This window comes from Herpailurus yagouaroundi, unplaced genomic scaffold (genome assembly GCF_014898765.1).
Source record: "Herpailurus yagouaroundi ecotype Mexico unplaced genomic scaffold, PumYag 355, whole genome shotgun sequence".
Taxonomy (NCBI): domain Eukaryota; kingdom Metazoa; phylum Chordata; class Mammalia; order Carnivora; family Felidae; genus Herpailurus; species Herpailurus yagouaroundi.
The window spans coordinates 6,026,704-6,049,669 of NW_024412572.1; the positions used below are offsets into that span (position 1 = coordinate 6,026,704).

At 51.7% G+C, this 22,966-nt stretch overlaps 1 protein-coding gene across 7 annotated transcripts in view; it reads right to left on the minus strand.

Moving 5' to 3' along the window:
• Window positions 1-4,977: 4,977 nt before the first annotated feature.
• Window positions 4,978-22,966, minus strand: part of SLC6A13 (solute carrier family 6 member 13) — a 34,639-nt gene continuing 16,650 nt past the window's right edge. For all 7 annotated transcript variants that reach the window (XM_040463067.1, XM_040463062.1, XM_040463064.1 and 4 more), the window contains 11 exons: window positions 20,122-20,206; window positions 19,318-19,450; window positions 18,281-18,415; window positions 11,636-11,739; window positions 10,608-10,732; window positions 8,754-8,866; window positions 8,291-8,428; window positions 7,418-7,520; window positions 6,866-6,966; window positions 5,707-5,877; window positions 4,978-5,414 (listed from right to left, as the gene is read on the minus strand). In XM_040463067.1, coding sequence (XP_040319001.1) covers window positions 5,292-5,414; window positions 5,707-5,877; window positions 6,866-6,966; window positions 7,418-7,520; window positions 8,291-8,428; window positions 8,754-8,866; window positions 10,608-10,732; window positions 11,636-11,739; window positions 18,281-18,415; window positions 19,318-19,450; window positions 20,122-20,206 — 1,331 coding nt within the window. In that variant the 3' untranslated portion in view covers window positions 4,978-5,291. The remainder of the gene's footprint in view (window positions 5,415-5,706; window positions 5,878-6,865; window positions 6,967-7,417; window positions 7,521-8,290; window positions 8,429-8,753; window positions 8,867-10,607; window positions 10,733-11,635; window positions 11,740-18,280; window positions 18,416-19,317; window positions 19,451-20,121; window positions 20,207-22,966) is intronic.

Sequence of the window (22,966 nt, forward strand, 5' to 3'; positions counted from 1 at the left end):
AATCTGTAAAGGGTACAAAACAATGTCTACCTACTTTTCAGGGTTAAAGACAATATGGTAAATTGCTTAGGATATTGTAGGTGCTTAAAGGCGAGTGGGGGTGGGGGCGGTCATTGGTGTTTATTGTGTGTCCTCGGGACGCAGGGGCTGGGATGATGGGTGTCTGGGCCCAGGCAGCAGCAATTATGTTCTGGTGACCTCTCAGCACTAAGGCACACAGCTGAGACAGCCTGGCAGCTGTCAGTGGTGAATTGGTATTTGTTGAATAAATGTGTATGCCCCCGCCATGAGTGAATTCATCCAGAACGGGGTCCTTATCATTATTCCTGAGCATGCCCTCGTGGTGCTGAGTACAGGACCGTCCCCTGGTCGGTCATTCATTCAGAACAGCCAGTGTCTCTTTCAAGACAGTGAAGGTGCTTTTTCAGCCCCAGGTGCTGAGGAGGGAGGGGAAGTTGTGGGGAGCAAGGGAAATTTCCCTTTGCATGAACTTCCCCTTCATATTTTAGAACTTCCCAGCAGGGCTGGGGTGTGAAGTGAGAATCTCGGTCTGTAGTTTTCCATCAAGCAGCCCCACTCGGTGTCTCTCAGGCCCCTCTCAGCATGTCCTGTGGGGATCCCCAGCAAGAGAAAGCTAGAGCGAGTCTCCGGCCTCAGACTCTTAGCCTCTGTGAAACCGGAAGGTCAGCTCTGGCAGAGCCACACGGCCTCAACCAGAATTCACACCCCTGTTACCCCTGGGCTCAGCTGGGACGGTGTGACCTGCATTGCTGCATCTGCCCTGTCCCTGCGTGTTGGGTCCACCGTAGTGCAGAGGGACACCAAAGTCCATGAGATTACAGAACAGTGGCGACAGCCATCCCAGAACAAAATACCCAGCCTCTCCATGAACGGAAGCGAGAGGAAAGAGAATCAGATGAGGCAGGGGTTAGATTTCCTAGCTCATTCATTCATTCAAAAATTTTATTTCAGGGGCACCTGGGTGGCTTTTGGTTAAGCAGCCGACTCTTGATTTCGGGTCAGGTCACGATCTCACAGTTGGTGAGTTCGAGCCCCACATCAGGCTCTGTGCTGACAGCGGAGTCTGCTTGAGATTCTCTCTCCCTCTCTCTGCCCCTCCCCTGCTCCTGCTCTCTCTCTCTCTCTCTCTCTCTCTCTCTCTCTCTCAAAATAACTAAATAAACTTAAAAAATTGGGGGCGCCTGGGTGGATCAGTTGGTTAAGCATCTGACTTCAGCTCAGGTCATGATCTCACGGTTCATGGGTTCAAGCCCCACATCGGACTCTGTGCTGACAGCTCAGAACCTGGAGCCTGCTTCGGATTCTGTGTCTCCCTCTCTCGCTGCCCCTCCCCAGCTCGTGCTCTGTCTCTCTGTCTCTCTCTCTCTCTCTCTCTCTCTCTCTCAAAAATAAACATTAACAAAATTTTTAAATAAAAAAATTTTTTTTTATTTCATACCTACAATGTGTCAGACTTTCTGCAGGGACCTGGGGCTATGCACGGACAGGCAGTCTTACTACCTTACCTTCAACTTGTAGAACAGCTGCCTTGTTTGCTCTGGCCTCCTTTTCACTTTGAGCCCATCCTTACTCAAGCCCACCCTGGCCCCTGCAGCTTCCAACCCCCACTGGGTATTCAGACCAATTAGTAAACTCCCAGAGGCCAGAGACCCCAATCTTTACAAAAGGTAGGAATCCTGAAATTACTTGGAAAGCCTACTTAAGACTGTGTCCACACTGGGGAGGGTCCAGAGACAAGATGAAATACAGTTAAATGACTCAGTCATCTTGCAGCAGTGAGAACTGTGAACCCCATAAAATGTTCTCCTCACCACCTTCATCTAACCCCATGCATGCTTTTAGAAGGCCTGCCATGGCACCTACTGTGTGAGTATGTAACTTTTGTTCCTGCAGTGTGTTGTTTCCTAGGGCATAAATATCTAAAGGGTGGGGACTGCTTCATAATTCCTTGTTTTTGCCTCCAGCATTTAATGCAGTGCTGGCTCAGAGCAGACACTCAGTGTTCATTGGATGGATGGATGGATGGATGGATGCAAGCTGAGGGAAAAAATCCATCCGTTTTCCATTTTCTGGAAAACCATTGCTCTCCTGGAACCAGGGGATAGATTAGGGCTTGAAGGACTCAGGTCCCGCTTTTCCTGAACAATACAGCTAGTGCCAAGCCCGACTCTGGGGCCACGGGATGCAGAGCTCTTCTAGGGCTACCTCTCCCTTACACCCTTGCAAAACGCCTAGCCCCATAAATGTGTAGCCTTTTTCTGGGCCCAGTACGACTTGATGCCTGCGGCTGGAGAGGCGGTAGGGACAGCAAAGATGCCTCTGAACTCTTCCTGGCCTAGTGTCGTGGGGCTGGAGCCACAGGAAAGAGGATGAATTTGCTCGAATGTGTCCCCGGGGCAGCTCTCCCCTACACCTTTCACTGGACTCCAACAACACATTGATCTAGGTATTATTATTTCCATTTTACAGAGGAGAAAGTGAAGGTCCAGAACGGTGAACCGGCCCAAGGTCACAGAGCTGGTAGGTAAGAAGGCTCAGACCCCAGCGGGGACTGCAAGCCTCTGGGAGGGACTATACTGGGCTGACTGTGGTGTATCTCAGTTGGGCACACTTATCTGAGGGTAACAGAGGACTGGGTATCTGTGTGCACATGGATGGATCTGTGACATGCGCCAGGTCTGAGGTGTGGGATCCAAGGCTCCAAGGCAGCCTGGTGGGCTCAGCTTCCCCGCCTGTAAGGGCCCCGCTTACAACTCCAGTGAGCTGGGCTTCCTCCCTCCCCATTCAGCCATCGCTTGCCCAGGGCTCCCCACGCCTGTCTTTCTTCCCTAACAGGTGTGGCTGCTAGACAAGAAGGGTCCCCTTCTTTTTGTGTCTTTTTCCTTGGAGAACTGCAGGATCAGGTATCTGGCCTTGCAGGGAGAGAAAGCAGATGGGACAGACAGGAGGCCCTGCCCCACCATCTCGGCTAAAGCGACGTTCAGGAGTTCCTGCCCCTGTTCCTGGCCCCGACGCAGGCAAGTGGCTTTTCTCTCACGTCTTTGCCTGTCAATGCCCTGGGTAATTAGAGCATATCCCCCTCATCTGTCCCCCCAACTGGCTTAATGACCTCACACCATTTGGCACTGAGGACTGAAAGGGCTCTAACACCCGTGACATCATTTGAGCCCTACAATAAGACTGCGTGCATGCGGGTGCACAGTATTACCTCCGTCTGAAAAACATGAAGATCTGAATCCCAAGTAAGTTCCTGTGCTCACTTCGGCAGCACATATACTAAAATTGGATCTCGGGTAAGTTCCACAAAGACAAGTTAGAAGCAGGTCAGGACTGGACCCCACATCTCCTGATGCTCAGGCCAACGGATTATTTTCACACCATATTCCACCACTAATGAATCTCCTAACTAGGATTCAAATCGCCATTACTGAAACACTGGCACCCCTCCCTCAGATGCTTGCAGCTGTGATCACATGGATGGATGGAGAGACAGCTGTCACACTGTCAGCACGGGGTTCGCAGCCCGCCCCATCTAAACCAGCGAGTTCCTTCCCAGAGCCCAGTTTGCTTTTCCTTCAAAAAAACAGCGTCTGTCACAAGTTCGTATTGAAGACACTGTGTCATGTGTCACGAGTATAGCACAGCACCACATAGTAGGTGTTCTGGAAATATCGTCAGATGGGCGAGATGCCAGGGGTGTGGTGTCTCGAGTTGCAGCATGTTTCTCTAGCAGACTGACTTCTCCCACCTGGCACACCTGAGGGAGGCCCAACCAGTCATTGTCCAGGAAGAAGCAGCCAACACCGACCAACAGGAGGGCCGCGATCACCAACTTTTACGAGTTCTCCCAACAGCCACAAATAAAAAACTGAAGATTGGCAAAGATTCCGGTGCATTTTCCCACTAACTGACCTGTAAAACAAACTAGGAAAATCACCCAGGGGACGCTGTGTGCCCTCAGTCTGCAGCTCCAAGAATCCCAGGCACTCCCCCAGAACCACGCCAGAAGGACCATCTGAACAGAGGTGGGGACACCGGCCGACCCCAAAGCCGCCACATGTTCAGGGAGAAATGCAGCTGTGTGTGTTCAGGCACTTACACACACACACCCCGAGAGATAAGTGCACCCCAGCTCCACGCAGCTCCACAGTATAGGCTGCAGACACCTGTGGTAGAACTTGGGGACCAGGCCACGCCACTGACCCCGAGGTAGGACAGGCTTTGCCTTCCTCCACTTGCATTCTCTTTGCAGCCTGACCCCCAAGAGCTCATCTGCGCAGCTCCAGCCCTGACCGCGAGCTGTGGTCATGGCAGTGCCACCCCCTGGTGGCCACGTCCGGCGGTGCCGCGCCTGGCATCTGTCCGCTGAGCAGAAAAGCGAGGTGGTCCTCTGGAGGTGGGCGCCCTCTGCTGGCTGAACTGGAGTAGTGCCCGTTCTGTCCGGGCTTCTCATGCCTGCGGCCTCAGGTCTGCTGCAGTCCCTGGCTGCCTCCCCCGCGTTCCCGGGCCCCGCCCCCCCCCCCGCAGGCACCCGCGCTCGCACTCACAAGTTTGGCAGGTGGGGTCAGGGAGGGACATGGTAAGGGGAATGTGGGCGGGAAGAAGCCCAACCACACTTTCCTCTGCTTTCCTCTAGCTAAGGCTCAGGCCGCCCTCGTTCCTCCCTCCATTGCCGGGCTTATTCCACCGAGCGAAGGAGGGAGGGAAGGGGCTGTGGGAGACGCATGGACAGAATGTGACAGACCCCTCTGGTGTGAGTGTCTGAGGATGGAGGGTCTCAGCCGGGCCCCACTGCCCTTCTCACCACCGCAGTCCCCTCTGCTCATGGTCCACAAGTACTCAATGAGGCAGGGAGAGACAGAGAGGAGGGAGGGGCCGCTAAGGCCACAGCTGTAAAGTGAGGAAGTGGCCAAGGCCGCAAGGCAGAGGGGCAGGAACCAGGCAGAGCCTCTGGCAGTTGGTGGGAAGAGCATGGATTTAATGGAATGAAGGGTAAGAGGGACGGGGCTGTCACTCCACCCACCGGCCCTCATCCGGCTTCCCAAGGCCTGTTGCGAAAGGGGTGCCCTCGATACCAGCATCTCACACCTGTACAGCCACCCCTGGAGCAGAGACGTTCCAGTGGCAGGCGCCCAACCCAAGGTGGATTCCAAACCCTCCTTCTCATCTGCCCCGGGAGGAGGCAGAGCACAGCGGGGCTGCTTCTGCCCTCCCCTTCTGCAGCTGTCCCCACAGCCAGGCCCACGGGCACAATCCGAGGCCCTGCGGACCTAGCAGTGGGACTCCACTTCTGTGAGTATGAGCAGTGATGTCCTGGGTGTGGCGGGGGCAGAGGGTTCTGCTCGGTTCCATCCAGGCAGGTCCTCAGCTGGGCACAGGAGCTGGCGAATTCTCTGCAAGGAACGTGGAGGTGGCGGTGGTGAGCTGGAGTCAGGGGCATATGTCCCAAGCTTCCCTCACCACCAGCGTCTGCCTGCTGCCCCCACAGGCAAATGCGCCCTACAGGTGCCGGCCCTGTCATCACTGCCTGTGACTTGGAAGCTTCCAGTCTCTTTCTGAGACTCGGAAGCACTCAGTGCCTCCCCAGCACCTTCACTGGGCTCCTTTGCTGGCAGGCATCTGTGTATCATCATGGGGGCCCTACCTCACCCTCTAGGGCTCCTACCCGCCCTACTGACTCTCTACCTCTCTGAAGGAGCCCTTGAGGGTGCTGAGCTTGTAGAAGCCCCAGGCAGGAATGCAGACCATGGAGGACAGAGCCAGGAGCCAGCCCAGGGCGTCACCCCACCACGGGTACATGTACTTCTTGTTGTAGGTCAGCGGCGTGTACTTGATCAGGGAGAAGAGGAAGGTGGCCTGAGGATGAGAGGAGAAGAGAAAGGGGCTGGGAGAGCAGAGGCCTTGTGCCCTCGGCCCCCCTGGGAGAGCTGGCAGAGACCAGTCCCCTTGCAAGACTGGATTTGCCTCCAGGCTCAACTGGGTCAATCAACCCCCAATCCCCATCCACATTCTACTCAAAGTCCACACCCCCAGTAGTATTTCCAGGGCACCTACCTTGTTCCTGCAGGGTCCCCGCACCCCCGGGCACCCATACACATGGCCGGCCCTCAGCTAGGACATGGTCACATGGCTGCTGGTGTTTTCGGCTGCTTAAGTCTCCTGCACCTTCAGGAGGGGCTGCCAGGGCCTCAAGGGCAAGGGTCATGCCTCCTTCCCCCTGGGCCTCATTTATGCCCTGCCTATAGTGGGCGCGTGGGGGGACTGCTGACACACAAGATAGAGCCCAAGGAAGCAGCACTTAATGGTTTATGGTTCAGGCTCTGAAGCCAAGCTGCCAAAGTAGCTCACGGCCACTTTCTCACTTGGGCAAATGGCTTCACCTCTCTGGCTTCAGCTTCACCTATAAAATGAATCTAACGGTAATTCTTGCTTCATGGGGTTCTTGTGCAGATAAAGTGGGCTAAAATGTGTACCACGCTCTATGCCTAACGCGAAGTAAGTGCCCTGTGACGGTGCTGTTATTATTGCTGTGGTTAATAGTATTATTATGAGCAACCCAGGACACTTGGGTTTTGCTCCTGCCCTGTGACATTCGACTCACTCTGTGGTGTGGGTTCAAGCCATCTGACAGCTCTGAACCTCAGTCTGTCCTTCTGTGAAATGGAAAAGAAGAATCTATCTCGCTAATCGTTTTCTAGAATCCAAGAGGAGGACGAGTGAAAATCTAAAATGATTCTCAATCCTCATGGACACATCCTTTCCAGGGCTAACAGCCTATCTACCCTCCTACGGCCACCGTCCTTCTTTGCCTTCCTGTAGTTTTACCCCCTGAGGGTTATCTTACTGTGCATACGGCTGGTGTGAGGAAAAGCCAACAATATTTGATAAGAGGCCATGGCCTGTACCCAATCATATCTTCAATGTTGTCGTAGAAGCGCCCGGCTCCTACCGTGCAGAAGAGAAGGAAGGAAGGGGGAGAAAGGACATTCTTTAGCATCGAAGGCAGAGGCAGGATGGGCAAAGGCCAATGAACAGAAGCTACCATGGTTGTCTTTCCAAATCGCTGCTGGGAGAATCTCTTCCCTGAAATTCATAGGCATGCACAACAGTGGGCAGGACTCGGCTTAGGCAAAGATAATAACTTTCTGATTACCAAGGCTGTTAAGGGCTGAAAAGGTTTGGATAGGACAGGGTTTGGACCCACTTGGGGTGGTCTGGGTACAGTCATAACCAGGAGAGTGACAATGGTAGCAGTAGCAACCAGAAGATTTTTGAGGCTGAGTAGGGGAGGTGCCCCAGGAAAAGGTGGGTGTGAGCAGGAGATGACTGTCTTTTGCTCTCAGGCCCTGAGGTGACAGTGAGTACTGGGTTGGGACCTGGGGGAAGAGTCACTCACCATAGACCCAAGCCACGCAGAGGGACTCAAAGATGGCCACAAACAGGAGACACATGCCACTGGCTGCGTAGTAGTCAAAGAGCTGAAACACATACATACCGCCCTGCCCAGGAAGAGATTAAAGAAAGAAAAAAATGAAATGTATCCAGAGGAAACAGATTGGCCCATGGCCTCCGGCCTCACACCCTCGACAGAGCAGACCTGGTGAGGATCATGGGAGACAGATATTAAAACAACATAGTCTGTAAGCTCTAAGGCATTAGGCATATATGAGACAGTAATTATTTTTTATTATGATTTTTGGAAGGAAGCTAAAATAGACAGCTACTGTTAGCTCATCCCTGAGAACATTTAGGGATTGACCCGGAAGTCTAAGAAAAAGCGTGTACTTTTTTGGCAAACGCTCGGACAGGGGCTGTCCTCGATACTGTCAAGCTGGCAAGCTCCATCTCCTTCCGTCTCCCTTGAGACAAAACAGAAAATATCACCCTTCCCCAGGGCTCCCTTTCTTCCTTTGAAGTTTGTGCCTGGAACTTGGTTCAGTTGCCTGGGAAATCACAGGAGCTTGCTGGAGAGGCAGTCCTAATCCAGGACTTTCTGACCATCTTTTTCACACCTCTTAGCTTACCTGGAGCCAAATGACCCCTTGGCCACCCCCAAAGGTAGGTGGCCAGTGTCCAAAGGCCAGAGGAAGGTGCCGCCTGCTTTGTGCTTCCTGTGGCTGGGAAAGGAGGGTGTCCCAGGGCCCTGAAGCCCGGAAGGCCTGCCCCGCGACCTGAACCCACACAGCCTGCTCCGCCTGACAGGTGGCAGCGTCCAGCTTGGCTTCTCCTCCTCACCCGGTCCGCACCTCCAAGCCTCCCAGACCCTCACCTCTGTGAGCATGACCAGCCCAACAAAGAAGGAGACGACAGACACGCTGAGAATGAGAAGCTCCCTCCGGTTCTTCTTGCGGAATACACGGGGGTACATGTCCACCAGCGCCGTCACCAGGCTTTCTACGCACACAAACTGGATGAGAGGGCAAAAGAATTGGAGGGAAAGAGAGCTCCCAAAACACACTGCACCAACTAGCTCTGGCTTCTGGCTCCCAGCGTCAGCCCTGCAGCATCCCTGTCTCAGGTCCCCAAAGCTGTCCTGTACACTTAAGTCTGGACCTCCCCTTCAGAGCTCTTGTTGGTCCCTAGAAGAGCATCCACTTCTGACATTCGCCCAGCCCCAGGCTGTTTTAAGGCCCCTCGGGACATCAGGCTCAGCCTTGTTTCCCCTGCTCCCCCTTCTCCAGCCCCCACACACCCACCCATCTCTCAGGCTCTGCTCGGCCAGTTCTTGGTACCTGGCTGTCCAGTCCCAGGAGGACGACCATGAAGAAGAAGCAGCAAGCCCAGAGAGGAGAGAAGGGCAGCATCGCCACAGCCCGGGGGTAGGCGATGAAAGCCAGGCCAGGGCCTACAGCAAGAAGCAGAGGAACACAGCGCAGTGCCTGGGCTGGCTCCAGGCCGTGTTTGATCCCAAGGCTTCCCAGCGGGGGCCATGGAATCACAGGAGCCAGAGGAAACTGGACCCCAAAGTTACCATCATCACCCCCAAACTCACCCAGGAGAAGCCACCTAAACCTCTACCTGGGTCCCAAATTTCCAAGGCACCACCCGCTGTATTCTCACTGGCAGGGATGGAACCTAGACACTGTGAGTGTGAAGGGCTTTGGAAAATGGAAAGCAGGCATATCACCTGCGTTCCTGCAAGCTCCACCCTGAATCCCCAGGCTCACTCTCAGGATCTCTTGCCCCAAACCAGAGGTTTCAAACTTAAGAGCCAAGGGGTCGGCAGGCCAGGTACATTCGTGCAGCTGACCCAGTGTCACACACTGGTGAGAGGGAGATAATTCTAGCACCTGCCTCAAAGCTTTCCACTGCATGGTGCGGGCAAAATGCTTCGCACAGTGCCTGGCATTTAGTAAATGTTTAATAAAAGTGAAACGCTATGATTTTTAATAAGACTCAGTGGGATCCCAGTGCTTGGTACTCTGCGTGACAGGATGTGCTGTGGGAACGTTATAAAACACTGCCTTGCTAGTGAGTGCACGACGGTGGCCCTCAAGAATAGGGGTAGGGGAAGGGCAAGGGACATTTACAGCTTACCCAGGTAGGGGACCAATCCTTGATTCTGTTTAAAAGCAACAATAGCACTGCATGGTGAAAAGGAGGAAACTATGTGCCACCATAAACTTATCTTCGAGATACAGTTTAAGATGAGCAAAACAAGGGCAGCTGGGTGGCTCAGTCAGTTATGCATCCAATTCCTGATTTCAACTCAGGTCATGATCTCATGGTTCATGAGTTCGAGCCCTGTGCTCCCTGCTGACAGTGAGGAGCCTGCTTGGGATTCTCTCCCCCCCTCTCTCTGCCCCTCCTCCGTTGCACTGTCTCTGTCTCTCTCCAAATAAATAAATAAACTTAAAAAAAGGTAAAGTGGGGGCGCCTGGGTGGCGCAGTCGGTTAAGCGTCCGACTTCAGCCAGGTCACGATCTCACGGTCCGTGAGTTTGAGCCCCGCGTCAGGCTCTGGGCTGATGGCTCAGAGCCTGGAGCCTGTTTCCGATTCTGTGTCTCCCTCTCTCTCTGCCCCTCCCCCGTTCATGCTCTGTCTCTCTCTGTCGCAAAAATAAATAAATGTTGAAAAAAAAAATTAAAAAAATAAAATAAATAAAATAAATAAAAAAATAAAAAAAAGGTAAAGTGAGTAAAACAAAAAGCCCAGAACAGTGTATATAGTATATTATCAGTTAGCTTTTTGAAGGGAGTAAGAAATAGCAGTAGTAATATGTGCTAGGCATGTATGAATGTTTGTGTGTGTGTGTGTGTGTGTGTGTGTGTGTGTGTGCGTGCGCACTTTTTACTCATATATGCCTAAACTGTTTCTGGAAGGAGAAACATGAACCTCATCACCTTGGTTGCCTCCAGGGCAAGGACGTGGAGGCCAGCTGTGGGAAATGCTCACTGTCTATGCCTCTACCCTTTGAAGCTGGGGTCAGGGTGCTCCCCAGGTCTTCCCAGGACACGTCCACCGAAAGATGACTATGGCTCACCCCCAGTGTTGGCGACAATAGAAACGTGTACAGATCCCGCTTGGCAAAGGTTCAAGCAAAACTCACAGAAGCCGCCCCTGGCACCCTTCCCCACAACACTCACCAGACTCGGCCACCTCAGAGATGGGCACCCCTTGCTCCTGAGACATGAAGCCCAGGACAGAGAAGATGGCAAATCCGGCCACAAAGCTGGTGCCGCTGTTGAGGAAGCAGAGGGCGATGCAGTCCCTGTGGGGCAGGTGGGAAGGCGGAGACAGGCAGGGTCAGAGAGGGGTTGCCAACAGGAACTGGGAGCACTGCCCCTCAGACAGGCAGACACTCACCCCAGCCCTTCACGCAGGCCAAAGAGGGGCTGCCCGCCAGGATTAGCTTCTGCTCTCCCCCTGCCCACTCCATTAGCTGAGACTTGGAGTCAGTCAAGGTAGTCATGAAAGAATAAGGCTCTAAGGAAGTAAAATGCTAGTCTAAAAACTACAAACTGCCACACGGCCTCCCCTCCCTGCCATATGGCCACCACACCGCTTGGGACGCTACCACTCGGACACAATTCAGTTTGGCGTACTAATATGGAGGGTATGGACATAGACAATCCCAAGCAACAAATAACTCCCATCCCCCAAATTTGATTTCGTAATTCATGACATGATTTTTTTTTTTTTTTTTTTAGCTAAGATTGAAATTAGCTTGAATGCTCTGATATGAACCAAGTAGGGAACCAGAGGGAGGGGGACATGGGAAGGGGAGCAGTGAGGTAAAAATAGGTAAGGATTCAGTGTTTGTTGGGGCAAATGTACAAAGCAGGTCAGGCCAAGGTTCCACTGTATATGATGAATTACTCCTTAGGCTTCAGCCCACCAACCTCTCCGTTAGCCGGAGGGTTGGGCCCTCACTGTGGTTTCCCAGCCAACTGCAACTATCCCAGCCTTTGGAAGCAATCCCCCTGCCTGTGCTGCAGTTGGCTCCTTTCAGCAACTTGTGGCCCTGGGGCATTGGAAAATGGGGTGAAGACGAGTAGGGGGAAGGTGAATCCATGAGCTGGTGCACCCTCCAAATCACCCTTGATCTAGCATGCTGGAGGGGGGCAGTTGAGAGAGGCAGATTGGTGGCCTGGGCCCCACTGCCCCCAGTCACCTGTAGCAGTTGTTGTGGTACTTGTTGTAGCTGCCCAGGGCTGTCAGGCACCCTAGACAGATGGCGAAGGAGAAGAAAATCTGGGTGCCTGCGTCCATCCATACCTACACGGGGAAAAGGCAAGAAAGTTGCACTCCAGGAGAGCCAGGCCATCTGGGCTCCATGGGGGCACACAGGCCCATGGTTGAGCCAGACACCGGCTAGCAATGGTGAGAACCCTGCTCTCAGCCTGTGACCCTGCTGTCCCAATGGGCTCTACTTCCTGGGCCCCTAGATGGAGTTTCTTGGGCACTACCAGGATGGCGTGGGCATTGGGCATTGGAAAAGACTAATGGACCCTTAATGGAGGAGGCTGGGAGGGAGCCCTAGGACTAGGCTAGACCCAGCACCAACTTTTGTATAACAGAAATACAGCCCTGGGTTCTGCCTGCACTTCCCCCCTATCCTCGCCCCTCCTGGCAGTGTGACCAGTTCAGAAGGAATCCAAGGACAGATATAGGCCCTTAATATCAATGCCAACATGAGATATGGCTTTGCCCCTGTGTGCCTCAAAATCTGCTATCTGAAAAACAGAAAGTAGTCCGCAGCTGACCAAGTCAAGAGGATGAATAGAAATGCATCTGTAAGGGCTTTGTACTCCTCGGTGGGGGGGGTGGGGGGTGGGGGGTGGGGGGTGGGGGTGGGAAGGAGCTCTGTGGCTAAACATAAGGCATGGTTGTTACTGTTGTCTCAGCTGGCTGACCCAGCCCCGGCATGTTATGATTTAGATTCAACAGCTACAATAACATCCCAAAGAGAAAGAACATCAAGGCGAACAGAACTAGGCAACTCTGCAGATCTGCAGGAGGTGGGGTCCTGGGGCCACAGACCCTCCCCAGGCACCTCCCGTCTTCAGAGGATGTGAGCACCACAAAGGAGCACTAAGCTACGGGCGCAGAAATCACCAGGCAGGTGTCCTACCATCTCTGTGTTCGCCATTTCTGGTCTCTGCCCAGCCCTGCCCTAGCAGCTCCCAAGTAGGCCCCTGCTCTCCTTACCTCCATGTCAAGCTCCCAATGCCCACATCCACCAGAACCTCAGCTTCTGTCTGTCCAAAGCTCCTCAGTCCCTCACCTACCTCTCCCTGCCTCACTAACCATCTCCGCGGCCCCCAACCTCCCTTGCTTTCTGGTCACACTCACCCTCACCCAAGTGCCCATTTTCCTCAGCATTGTGGTGGGTCTCAGGGACCCCTTGGCAAGCCCCAGTTGAGATATTGGATCTCTAGGACTGAAGGAGCACTCAGAAATCTGTATTATTTTCAGAGCTTCCTGAATGATCCTAATGTCAGCCAGATGTGGGAATCACTGCCCCTGAGAACTGGCATCAGGGACCCATCCAGGGCACTCAGTCCTCTGGTTATAGTCCCATTTCTGTGGGAAGCAGGACAGCACAGGGAAAGCTGGTGAAGAAAAAGGGAGACCATCTCCAGTCTCCTGCCCCTTCTGCTCGCTGTGAACCCTGTCCCCAAGGTATTCCGCGAGGTGGGAGTTGCCACCAGGGAAAAGGCGTCAGCAGCAAGCGGCACAGTCGAAGATCCAGAAGGGTCCCTGGCTAACAAGGAAATAGCACACAAAGATGGAAACACCAGGAAAACTTTTTTAAACCTGACAGCAAATTATAATGGGAAAAGGAGGGGCAGTTTCGGGATTTATTTCAGAAGCTAGAGAAGGAAAAGTTAGGAATGAAACTGAGGACGAGAAGGAGGGGCTCACAAAATTCGGTGTGATGCCACGGACATTTGAGGGGGTGCCTTGGGTCCTCCATTTGCTCCTTTGAGATGTCTCAAAGCTTTTTCTTCTAAAAGTGCCCCCACAGAGCCTGTGAGAATGGTCACTGCAGGAAAACTCAGTGACCGGAGGTCGCTCTGTTCTATTTCGTTCCTGTTCACTCAGCAGGTCATTCGCAGCGCCTTGCAGCAAGAGGCTCTGAGCCTGTGGGGAGAGGCCTGACCCAGGCACAGACATGGAGGGCTGGGAGACGCCCTGATCTACCCGGGGGCTCACAGCCACGGACCCCCGCGATCTCTCCCCATCAGGTCATCCAGGATATGGCCCGAGAGCCTGCCCAGTGTCAGATCTTCCAAGTTTGTTCCCTGTGCCTGGCAGTGCACAGGGTGCAGACTGACCCACAAGTTACCAGGGAAACCCTCCAGTGCCCTCAGAGACATTCTGCAGCTGCCCACACACAGGCACGGGCTGCAGGATCCCATGGTGATGAGGTTTCACGAACTTGGGTTCGGGAAGAAAAAAATAAGAAAAATTGTGCCTTGGCAGTTCACCCTGCCCTGAGGAGGACAGACTAAGACTGGGGTGGGAACAGAGGTTAATGAGAACACAGAAAAAAATGCAGCAGGAGGTCTGAGAGTTCGGAGGGCAAGGGGCAGACCCGGTGCCTCTGACAAAAGCCCCCTCCTGGGGAGCTTGGCAAGCCCCCTGCTCTTGGCCCAGCTGCAGCCTGACAGGCCTGCTGGGATGGAGAGAGCAGTGGGGTCAGAGGAAGGGCCACAGGGACAAGCAGAGCAAGCTGTCCTGTTCCCCGCCACAGGCGACCCGCTCCCTGACCACGCCAGCAGCCCTGGCTTCTAAAGCAAAACCCCAGTGTGTCTTTGGTTGAAATAGAGGTCTGGTCGAGAATAAGACAAGTGTGAAAAACACCTGGTGGAATGTGGGCAAAAAAGAGGTCTTTGGGGGAGCAGAGAAAGACAGAGACCTCTAGAAGATCCAGGAGAGACGTTTCCAACTTTGAGTTCAATCCCAAGGACTATTATATTCAGTATTTTTAGGACGGCAATAGTGTGCAATGGAAAAAGCCTGGGCTTTGGAGTCAAATTGAACTGGGTTCAATTCTTAACTCTATTCATTACTAGCTATGTGATCTTGGGCAAGTCACTTAACCTCCCTGAACCTTGCTTTTCTCATCAGGGCAATGGGTATAACAACAAATAAAATAATATATATGAAATACTTAACACATAAATATTAGTTCCCTATCCCACCTTCTGGAATAATAAAAGCATCCCTTAAAACTCTCAAATTCATATTCTTTGGATGATTTATATCATGGTCATCAACACAGCAGACTTCTAGAGTACCTGGAATGAAACCCAGGCTCCCCCATGCACTAGTTTTGTGGGTTAGGACAAATTTGTTAAGTTTTCTTAGCTTCCATTTCTTCTTTAGCAAAATGAAGCTAACGGCAAACTCGCAGGGTTGTGTGGGGACCACCGTGTCATGTAACCAGTTACGTGCCTGGCAAACAGTAAGCACATAATAAATGTATTAGCTGTTGCTGCTGTTTGTTGTTGTTGTTGTTGTTGTTGTTGTTGTTATTTTAAAAAGGCAACTCGCCTTTCAGTAATGATGAGGTCCCATAGATCTCAATGTACGATGTCAAAATAAAAAGACTCGTTCTAATCAATGGACCCAACCTCTTCCCTTAACAGACCCTTCATTAGAATAGCTTAACATAGGGCTTTAAAAGGCTCCACAAGGGCTCTTTGGACACTGTACCCTCAGCCTGCTGCCCCATCCATCTATGGAAGTGCAGCAGGACAGAGGGCCAGGCGAGGGAAAGAAACAAGCGCCCAGTAGAGTCCTGAGTTTCCAGGATCCACTCCTCAATGTGAAAGAGACGAGCCCCAGGGAACACGAAGAGAGTCCGTGACCTGCCTGACACACAGCAAGCCTGGCAGAAAGAGAGGAGAAAGCCAGATCAACCCAGCATTGTCTCTGCCTGTCTCCCCACTCCCAGACCAACTGCTTGGCAGAGAGAGATGTCTTTGGTCTTTGTGTTGGCTAGCAGGAATTTTGCACCGTTCTCAAGTGCCAGGCAAATGCCAGTTGGAATTATCGCACTTCCTGGGGAGTGCCAACTACATTCAATTAGGGCTCTGGCAGGAGCATCACACCTGCAGGCCGCTGCTCTGTTCGCTGACAACAAAGGCTTCCTGCAGCATGAGACCAGGACCTGGCTGCCAGTGAGGCTGCTGGGAAGCCCAGACCAAGCCTGGCTCTTGAAACATCTCCTTCCTCATGGCTTCAGAGGGCCAGGAAGACACATGCTATCTGCACAGCCTACAGCTGGCTGGGGTTGGAAGGGTAATATCCCAGAGGCAGATTAAAAGAGGTTTTATTCCCTGCGGTAACCCAGACCCGGAGTCGTGACTTTATTAACGCTCAGAGTTGAAGGCTATCTGGTCCACCTTCTTCATGTTTGCTAGAAGCTACTCTACAACAAACGCTACACCTAGAACAGACCTGCTGCATAATGAATGCTCAAGAAATTTTTGCTGAATGAATGAGCTGTGAGAAAAACCAAGATGTGCAGACGGGACTTTGCTTTCAAGAGATCCTAAAGTAGGGGCACCTGGGTGGCTCAGTCGGTTAAGCGTATGACTTCCGCTCAGGTCATGATCTCGCAGTTTGTGGGTTCTAGCCCCACTCTGTGATGACAGCTTGGAGCCTGGAGCCCACTTTGGATTCTGTGTCCCCCTCTCTCTCTGCCCCTCCCTTGCTTGCACTCTGTCTCTCTCAAAAATAAATAAACATTAACAATTTTTTTTTAAAAGAGAGATCATAAAGTATATGGGATTTGTCAGCGTTCAGGCCCAGCTTCCAGTTGCAGACATGAAGATGGAAAATTCATTAAACTCTCTAAGCCTTCATTTCCTATCTATGAAATGAGGATACTTCATTGATCTGTTGTGAGGATAAGCTATAATAATGGATGTAAGCCTCTTAACAATGACAGGGATATAGTTAGCACTCAATAGTTGTTGGCTATAAATAGCTGATCAGGACAAATGAGGCACTGATCACAGAAGCCATAAATCCATTCCAGAAATCCCAGACCCCTCTCTCCTAGTTCTGTGTCAGCCTACCTGCCTGTCTCCCCGCCTGAACACAGCCCTTCCTTCCCACCCTGACCTCCCAACAAAGGCAGACTGTGCGGTTTCACGACTGGTTCACACCTCTGCTGCTCCAGAACGACAACGGAGCTCTCCTGCACAACAGACCCAAGCCAGAGTCTACCCTTGGCCTTCAAAGCTGTCCTTCAACTCTGCCCCCATGACCTCCTGTTCGCTGTGGACTCTCCACCACAACACTTTGGTCCCAGATAAGTCAAAGTGCTTATGATTCACAAAATAAAAATACACTTTGTTTGGCCAGCCACTTACTTGCTGTGTGACCTTGGGCCTTGTTTGCTCATCTGTTCAATGAGGAGTTTGCACTAGATGATCTCTGGGGTCCTTTTAGCGCCAACACCTACAGTTTTATGGTTTGTTCCAAAGCCTGACTACAGCCTTTGTGCGTCACATGGAGCTGACGCCACAGCAATCTGCACCTCCACTATGTTTAAGAAATGGGGGAGGGTGGGATAAGCCCAAATCCCCCCAGGTCACTGAGCAATACCTAGGATGCAAGGCTATGGATTCCCTGGGGGAGGTTTTGAATGCAAGTGCTCTGGCTACTTCTGGGAGCCACAGCAGGCCCGGTAGAACTTGGGATGGGAGAACTTAACTCGGCTGGGGTGGCTGGAAGGCCTAAGAAAAATTCAGCTGCTGGATCACCCAAAATTCTGTATCATGGGGACCCATTGCTTCTGCATGGGCTGAGCACCCAGCCCCAGAGGAAAGTGTGGAACTGTGTGCCGCTCCCTTTGCTCTTATTCCCCCTGGGCAGTTTCAGGGAATGTGCTGGTACCGCATTATTTATGATGTTTGCAAAGCCATCCAACGGTTAGTCTTTTTTGTGCTGGGAGCCTCCCGCCCTATGTCTCCTCAGGGCCCCTTTCCAAACTCAGAGAACTCCTCCAGGACCCAAGGGGAGGATCTCTAAATTGTACATGCTCCCCAGGGAGGGCGACCTCCGTGCCAGGGAGGCAGAGGCGGGGCACGTAGCTGGGCAACACATTTTAGGGGCTCTGGGGTGGAGCTTACCCACGCTCCCCTCCGGCCCTCGACACCTCCTGGCTTTGCCAGCTTTCAAAATGGCTGCCAAACATGAGAAGATAAGAAACCCGTCAGAGGCAGTGGCTTCTTATTTCAGGCCCTGCTTTACAAACCCCTCCAGTCAGCAAGCAGCACCACCCCCCTCCCTGCGCCAAGCCACGAGGAAGCTGGCTGAAGCAGACAGAGTGTGGGCACAAAGGAAGGGCCAAAGGGGAGGGAAGAGGCAGGGGCCTCTTGACAACTGACAGGAAACTCAATACCAGCCCAGCTGGCTGGGAGGGGCCCGGGACACCTCAGAATGGGCCACGTGGCTACGGGAGGGAACCAGAGGAGCTGGTGGAGGGTGAAGAAATAGAGAGGAAGCTCAGTGTGAAAGATCACCAAGAGAAAAAAAAGTGCAAAAAGGGGACGGGGTAGACGGTGGGGAAAGGGCCGCCACCTGTGAGTAAAAGGCCCCGAGGGACACGTCTCAGGCAGCCCTGAGAGGTGTGAGTCAAGCAGGGACCACAAACAGCTGCTGACACATGTCTGGAGCCCCCCTACGCCACCACCATGGATGCCTTGGGGTTTGGGCCGGGAGCAGGGATTCCGGACCACAGTGCACGGAAACAGCCTCCAGGGCCACGTGATGGCCCTTGTCTGTGGCTTCTTACCTGGGGATCCCACAGACGCGTGAGGTTTGGGTACAGGTAAAACTGAATTCCTTGGGCTGCCCCAGGCAGCGTCACCCCTCGAATTAACAGGACCACCAGCATGAGGTAAGGGAATGTGGCTGTGAAGTACACCACCTGGCCAGAGGGCAGATGAAACACAAGGAACCTGTGAGTTTGGAAGGAAGGACCTGGCGATCCAGCAGCAGAGTCAGGAGGCCGGAGCTCCCCCACACTCACAGAAGAGGTCAAGAGAGTTTCTCTCCTCCCCCACCCAACCCTTGCAGCTGTTCAACTCCATCTGCCCTCTGCCGTAAGCCGCAACCTCCCTTATCCCTTTCTCCCTCCCACTTAAAGTACCCACCCTCCTCCTGACACATACCCAGTAAATACTTGTCGAGTGACTGAATGAACTCAGGCATTCTCCCACCAAGTGTGCTTAGAATTACGGCAAGGGTTGTCAGGTATGAAAACTCTGTAACACATGATCCCTGTCCTCACAGAGCTTACGAGCTTAGCACACCCGGGCAGCCAGATTACGAAGGAAGCCTTGTTGGAGGCCTCCAGGGCAAGAGTCCAGAAGAACTCAGAAAGCCCTCTCATACCTTGTACACCCAAGGCAAAGAGTGCCCCCCAACCCAGGTTCTCAGGGTGGTTGAGAATCGTTTTGAGATTAACAGTCTCGGGCAGATTCTTTCTCCCAAGAACTGTTGGGTGAAACAAGAGCCACGAACTGTATCCAGTTTGCAATGTGCCCCCACACATGGTGTATTGCAAGATCACATTCCACAGATCTGGAAGTGTCCTTCCTGCCTTCCTCTCCCCCTCCTTTCCACTCCATTTCCCCATGTACCAGAGTCCACAGGATTGAATCAAGGAGAGACACAGAATCAAGGAAGGGAGCCACACAAAATTTTGGCGAGATCATTCCCTCCCATCCCTGACCAGGTTACAGCTTAGGAGAACTCCTGGGTGACCAGGCCCCCAGGGAGGACAGGGAGTCCTGGGATGAGAGGGGCCAGGAGCTCTCCAGCACGGACCTTGCCCGTGGACTTGACCCCCTTCCAGATGCAGAAGTAGCAGATGACCCAGGCGAGCAGGAGGCATAAGGCCAGCTCCCAACGCAGGGCCCCCAGGTGTTGGATGCCATCAGAGATCTTCAGGACCCGCCTCCTGGGGAGAGAAGGTTGAGCCGGGCTCCACTTTTGCTGCCAGCCTCAGTTTTGTAGCCCGTGTGTCTCAGGCAGTGGAGCCATGCCTCCAGGCTCTTGTCCAAAGGCTTGTCAGCTCTTTTCACTCAGATCCATGAGGCTCTCCTTTGCCCAGAGATGGGGGTAGATATAAAGGGAGGCAAATATAAACTGTTCCCAGGTAAGTTTGCTCTGGGAGGCTGAGTACCAATTTAACCTAGAGAGGGAGGTGCAAACACACATCTTCTCAACCAGGGTTTCAGGATGTTTTGATATTAGGAATCATGTCCTAGGTCATTATCAACATTAGGGAGGGGGGCTAAGAGGCAATATGCATGCAGCAGAAGGGAGGAGGGGTTGGGAGTGTGCACACACATGCATGTGTGCTAACATGCACATGGGTGCATGGGAGAGGAGAGGCAAGCACAGCCTGAGGAGAGTTGCAAAATTCTCATCTCTGAAACCAGTTCTGCATTAACCACAAATACAAGCACACCAGAAAAAAGGCCACTTAGGTGACCACTTAGGCCACCAAAGAAGGACGTGGAAATTCTTCTCTTGCGGTCCCCTGAGGGTCAGCCCTGCATGAGCCCATCCCTGTGCCCTTCTTTTGAACACAACCCACACTGGGATGGGGAGAGGGGCCTCACTTACTCCCAGAACTCGATGACAGGAGACGTGGCATTCTCAGAGGTCACATTCAGGGAGCCATTGGTCCTCTGGAACTCTACACAGGAGTCTACCCGTGGGTCCCAGGGAAGGAAGAAAGAAAAAGATCATTGAATATTTGGCATGACTAGAGAGAGTCATGAGGAAGGTAAGGTCTTGGAATGAACCAGGCTGAAGTTGTCCAAACAAAACATCCTCGAACACAAGATGAACTCAACAAGCTTACTTCACCTTCCCCCACAGGACTGTACGTGTGGGCTTCTAAATGTTTGGGTACATATTCTTACTAAAGCATGATCGATGGCATCAGGAAAGATATTCCACATGACATCTTCTTCAAAGTATACAAATATTTCTAGGTCACTGTCTTGTGTAAAGTCACAACCTTTGAGGGATCATAAAAGTGCTTTCTAGGGAAAAGATGGAGCAGAGTGGCCAAGAGCACAGACACAAGTCAGAAAGTTCTGGCTTGAATCCTGACCCTCTGGTTATTTGCCGTGTGGCTCTCTAACTTCGCTTCCCTCAATTCTAGAATGCATGTAGTGACATCCAGTTGTGGGATTGACAGGGGACTAAATGAAAATATGAGTGCAAAGTGCCCAGTAAGTCGTGGTTCTTAACTATCTGCATCTGACACTGGAGTTTCACAATGGGGCTCACATTCTTTTATACATTGTGTTAGTATAATAATCCTAGAGATATTAAGATAGATAGTGTTTCCCCATCATACACATGAAGAAAGTGAATCTTCTTAGAAATGGCCGGTTCCAGCTCATAAATGACGAAGCAAGGGCTAGAATCCAGCTCAGCAAATTATATGTTTTACTATCAAAATCTTACCTAGAATCTGACCTTTTTCATTACCACTACCAGCACCCTATGAAAACCCTGCAGGTTTTCATCCTTCCCTGGCTCCTAGACTGGCCTTCAGTTTCTACTCCTACCTCCTTAGCCAAATCTCCACACAGCAGCCAGAATGATTTTGTTAAAATTTAAGTGGCTTTATGTCATGTCTCACTTTAAAGCTCTCCAATGAGCTTCTCATCCCATACAGAGAAAAAAGCTATAACCCCTATAATTGCCTCCAAGGCCCTTTTCAATCTACCTCCATCACTTCTGTCCTCCTTTCCCAGTTCTCCCCCAGTCAAATGCTCCAGCTACACCGACCCCCTTGCTGTTCCCTGGATGCTATAGGCACAGGGCCACCTCAGGGCCTTTGCACTGGTTGGTCCTTCTACCTAGTGTTTGCCCCTGAAATCTGAGTGGCTGATTCCCCCACCTCCTTCAGAGCATTAGTCCTATGTCCTCTCAGTATGACCTTCCCTGATGACTCTATTTTTTTTTTAATTTTTTTTCCACGTTTTTATTTATTTTTGGGACAGAGAGAGACAGAGCATGAACGGGGGAGGGGCAGAGAGAGAGGGAGACACAGAATCGGAAACAGGCTCCAGGCTCCGAGCCACCAGCCCAGAGCCCGACGCGGGGCCCGAACTCACGGACCGCGAGATCGTGACCTGGCTGAAGTCGGACGCTTAACCGACTGCGCCACCCAGGCACCCCATGACTCTATTTAAAATGACAACTCCCACCCCTAAAACTCCCAATCCTTTCTCCCTGTTTTACTTTTCTCCCTAGCATTTCTTTGAACATAATACATATTAATCATTTATTTTGTTTATGGTATGTGTCTTGCCACTAGAACAAAAATTCCATGAGGGCAGGGAGCTTTGTTTTTGTGCATTTTCGTAACCCCACTGCTTAGAACAGAGCCTGGCACATAGTAGGAGCTCTATTAAATATCTGTTGAATGAATGTAAATCAGGCATTCTTTTCACTAAACCCTTTCTCTCTCCTTGAAGCTTCTGCACACCCAGAAAAGTATTGTTTCATCTTGAAAGGACAAGATGTTCTGTATATGAAAGACGCTAGGCTCTGAGTAAAACCAGACTCACTAGGAGAAATGTCAAAAATGCCAAGCAAAAGGCTCAGGAATTGAATTTTCCTCAGAATTGTCTCAGAGATCCTCCAGTCAACCCAAAGGTATATAGGCCTAAAAGTGCCCTGAAGCAAAAGCCCTAGGCCACCAAAAATTTGCAACATTTTTACAAAAGGAACTCCCCTGAAATCTGGATCAAATCACTGTCTGACAAGCTGGTTGTCAAGGGTGATTTCAGCATCATTAGAATATATGAATGAATGAATGAATGAGGGTTGAAGGAAAGAAGGGAGGAGGGAAGAAAGAAAGAAAAAATATATGATAAAGAAGATATTAGAATAAAAAAGGTTTTTAAAATTGGACTCATCCGGCCACCTGGGTGGCTCATTTGGTTAAGGGTCCAGCTCTTGATTTCAGCTCAGGTCATGATCTTGCCATTTGTGAGTTTGAGCCCCACATCAGGCTCTGCACTGAGAATTTGGAGCCTGCTTGGGATTCTCTCCTTCTCTATCTGCCCCTACCTCACTCTCTCTCTCTCTCTCTCTCTCTCTCTCTCTCTCTCTCTCTCAAAATAAGTAAATAAACTTTAAAAAATAAAATAAAATTGGAGTGATCTGACGAATATTTTTTCAAGTGCTTATGAGGTAGGCAGCACTGTGCTAGTCACAAAGGATACAGAGATAAAGATACCTTTTCTGTCCTCAAGATCTTACTGACCTGTGGGAAAACCAGACCAACAGCCCAAAAGTAAGGCAAGTGCCACAGTAGAGTCAGGGCTCAGTGCAGGTAATACTACATGTATTTAAGAACACGGGGTGCCTGCGTGGCTCAGTCGGTTGGGTAGCCAACTCTTGATTTCCACTCAGGTCATGATCTCATGGTTCATGAGTTCGA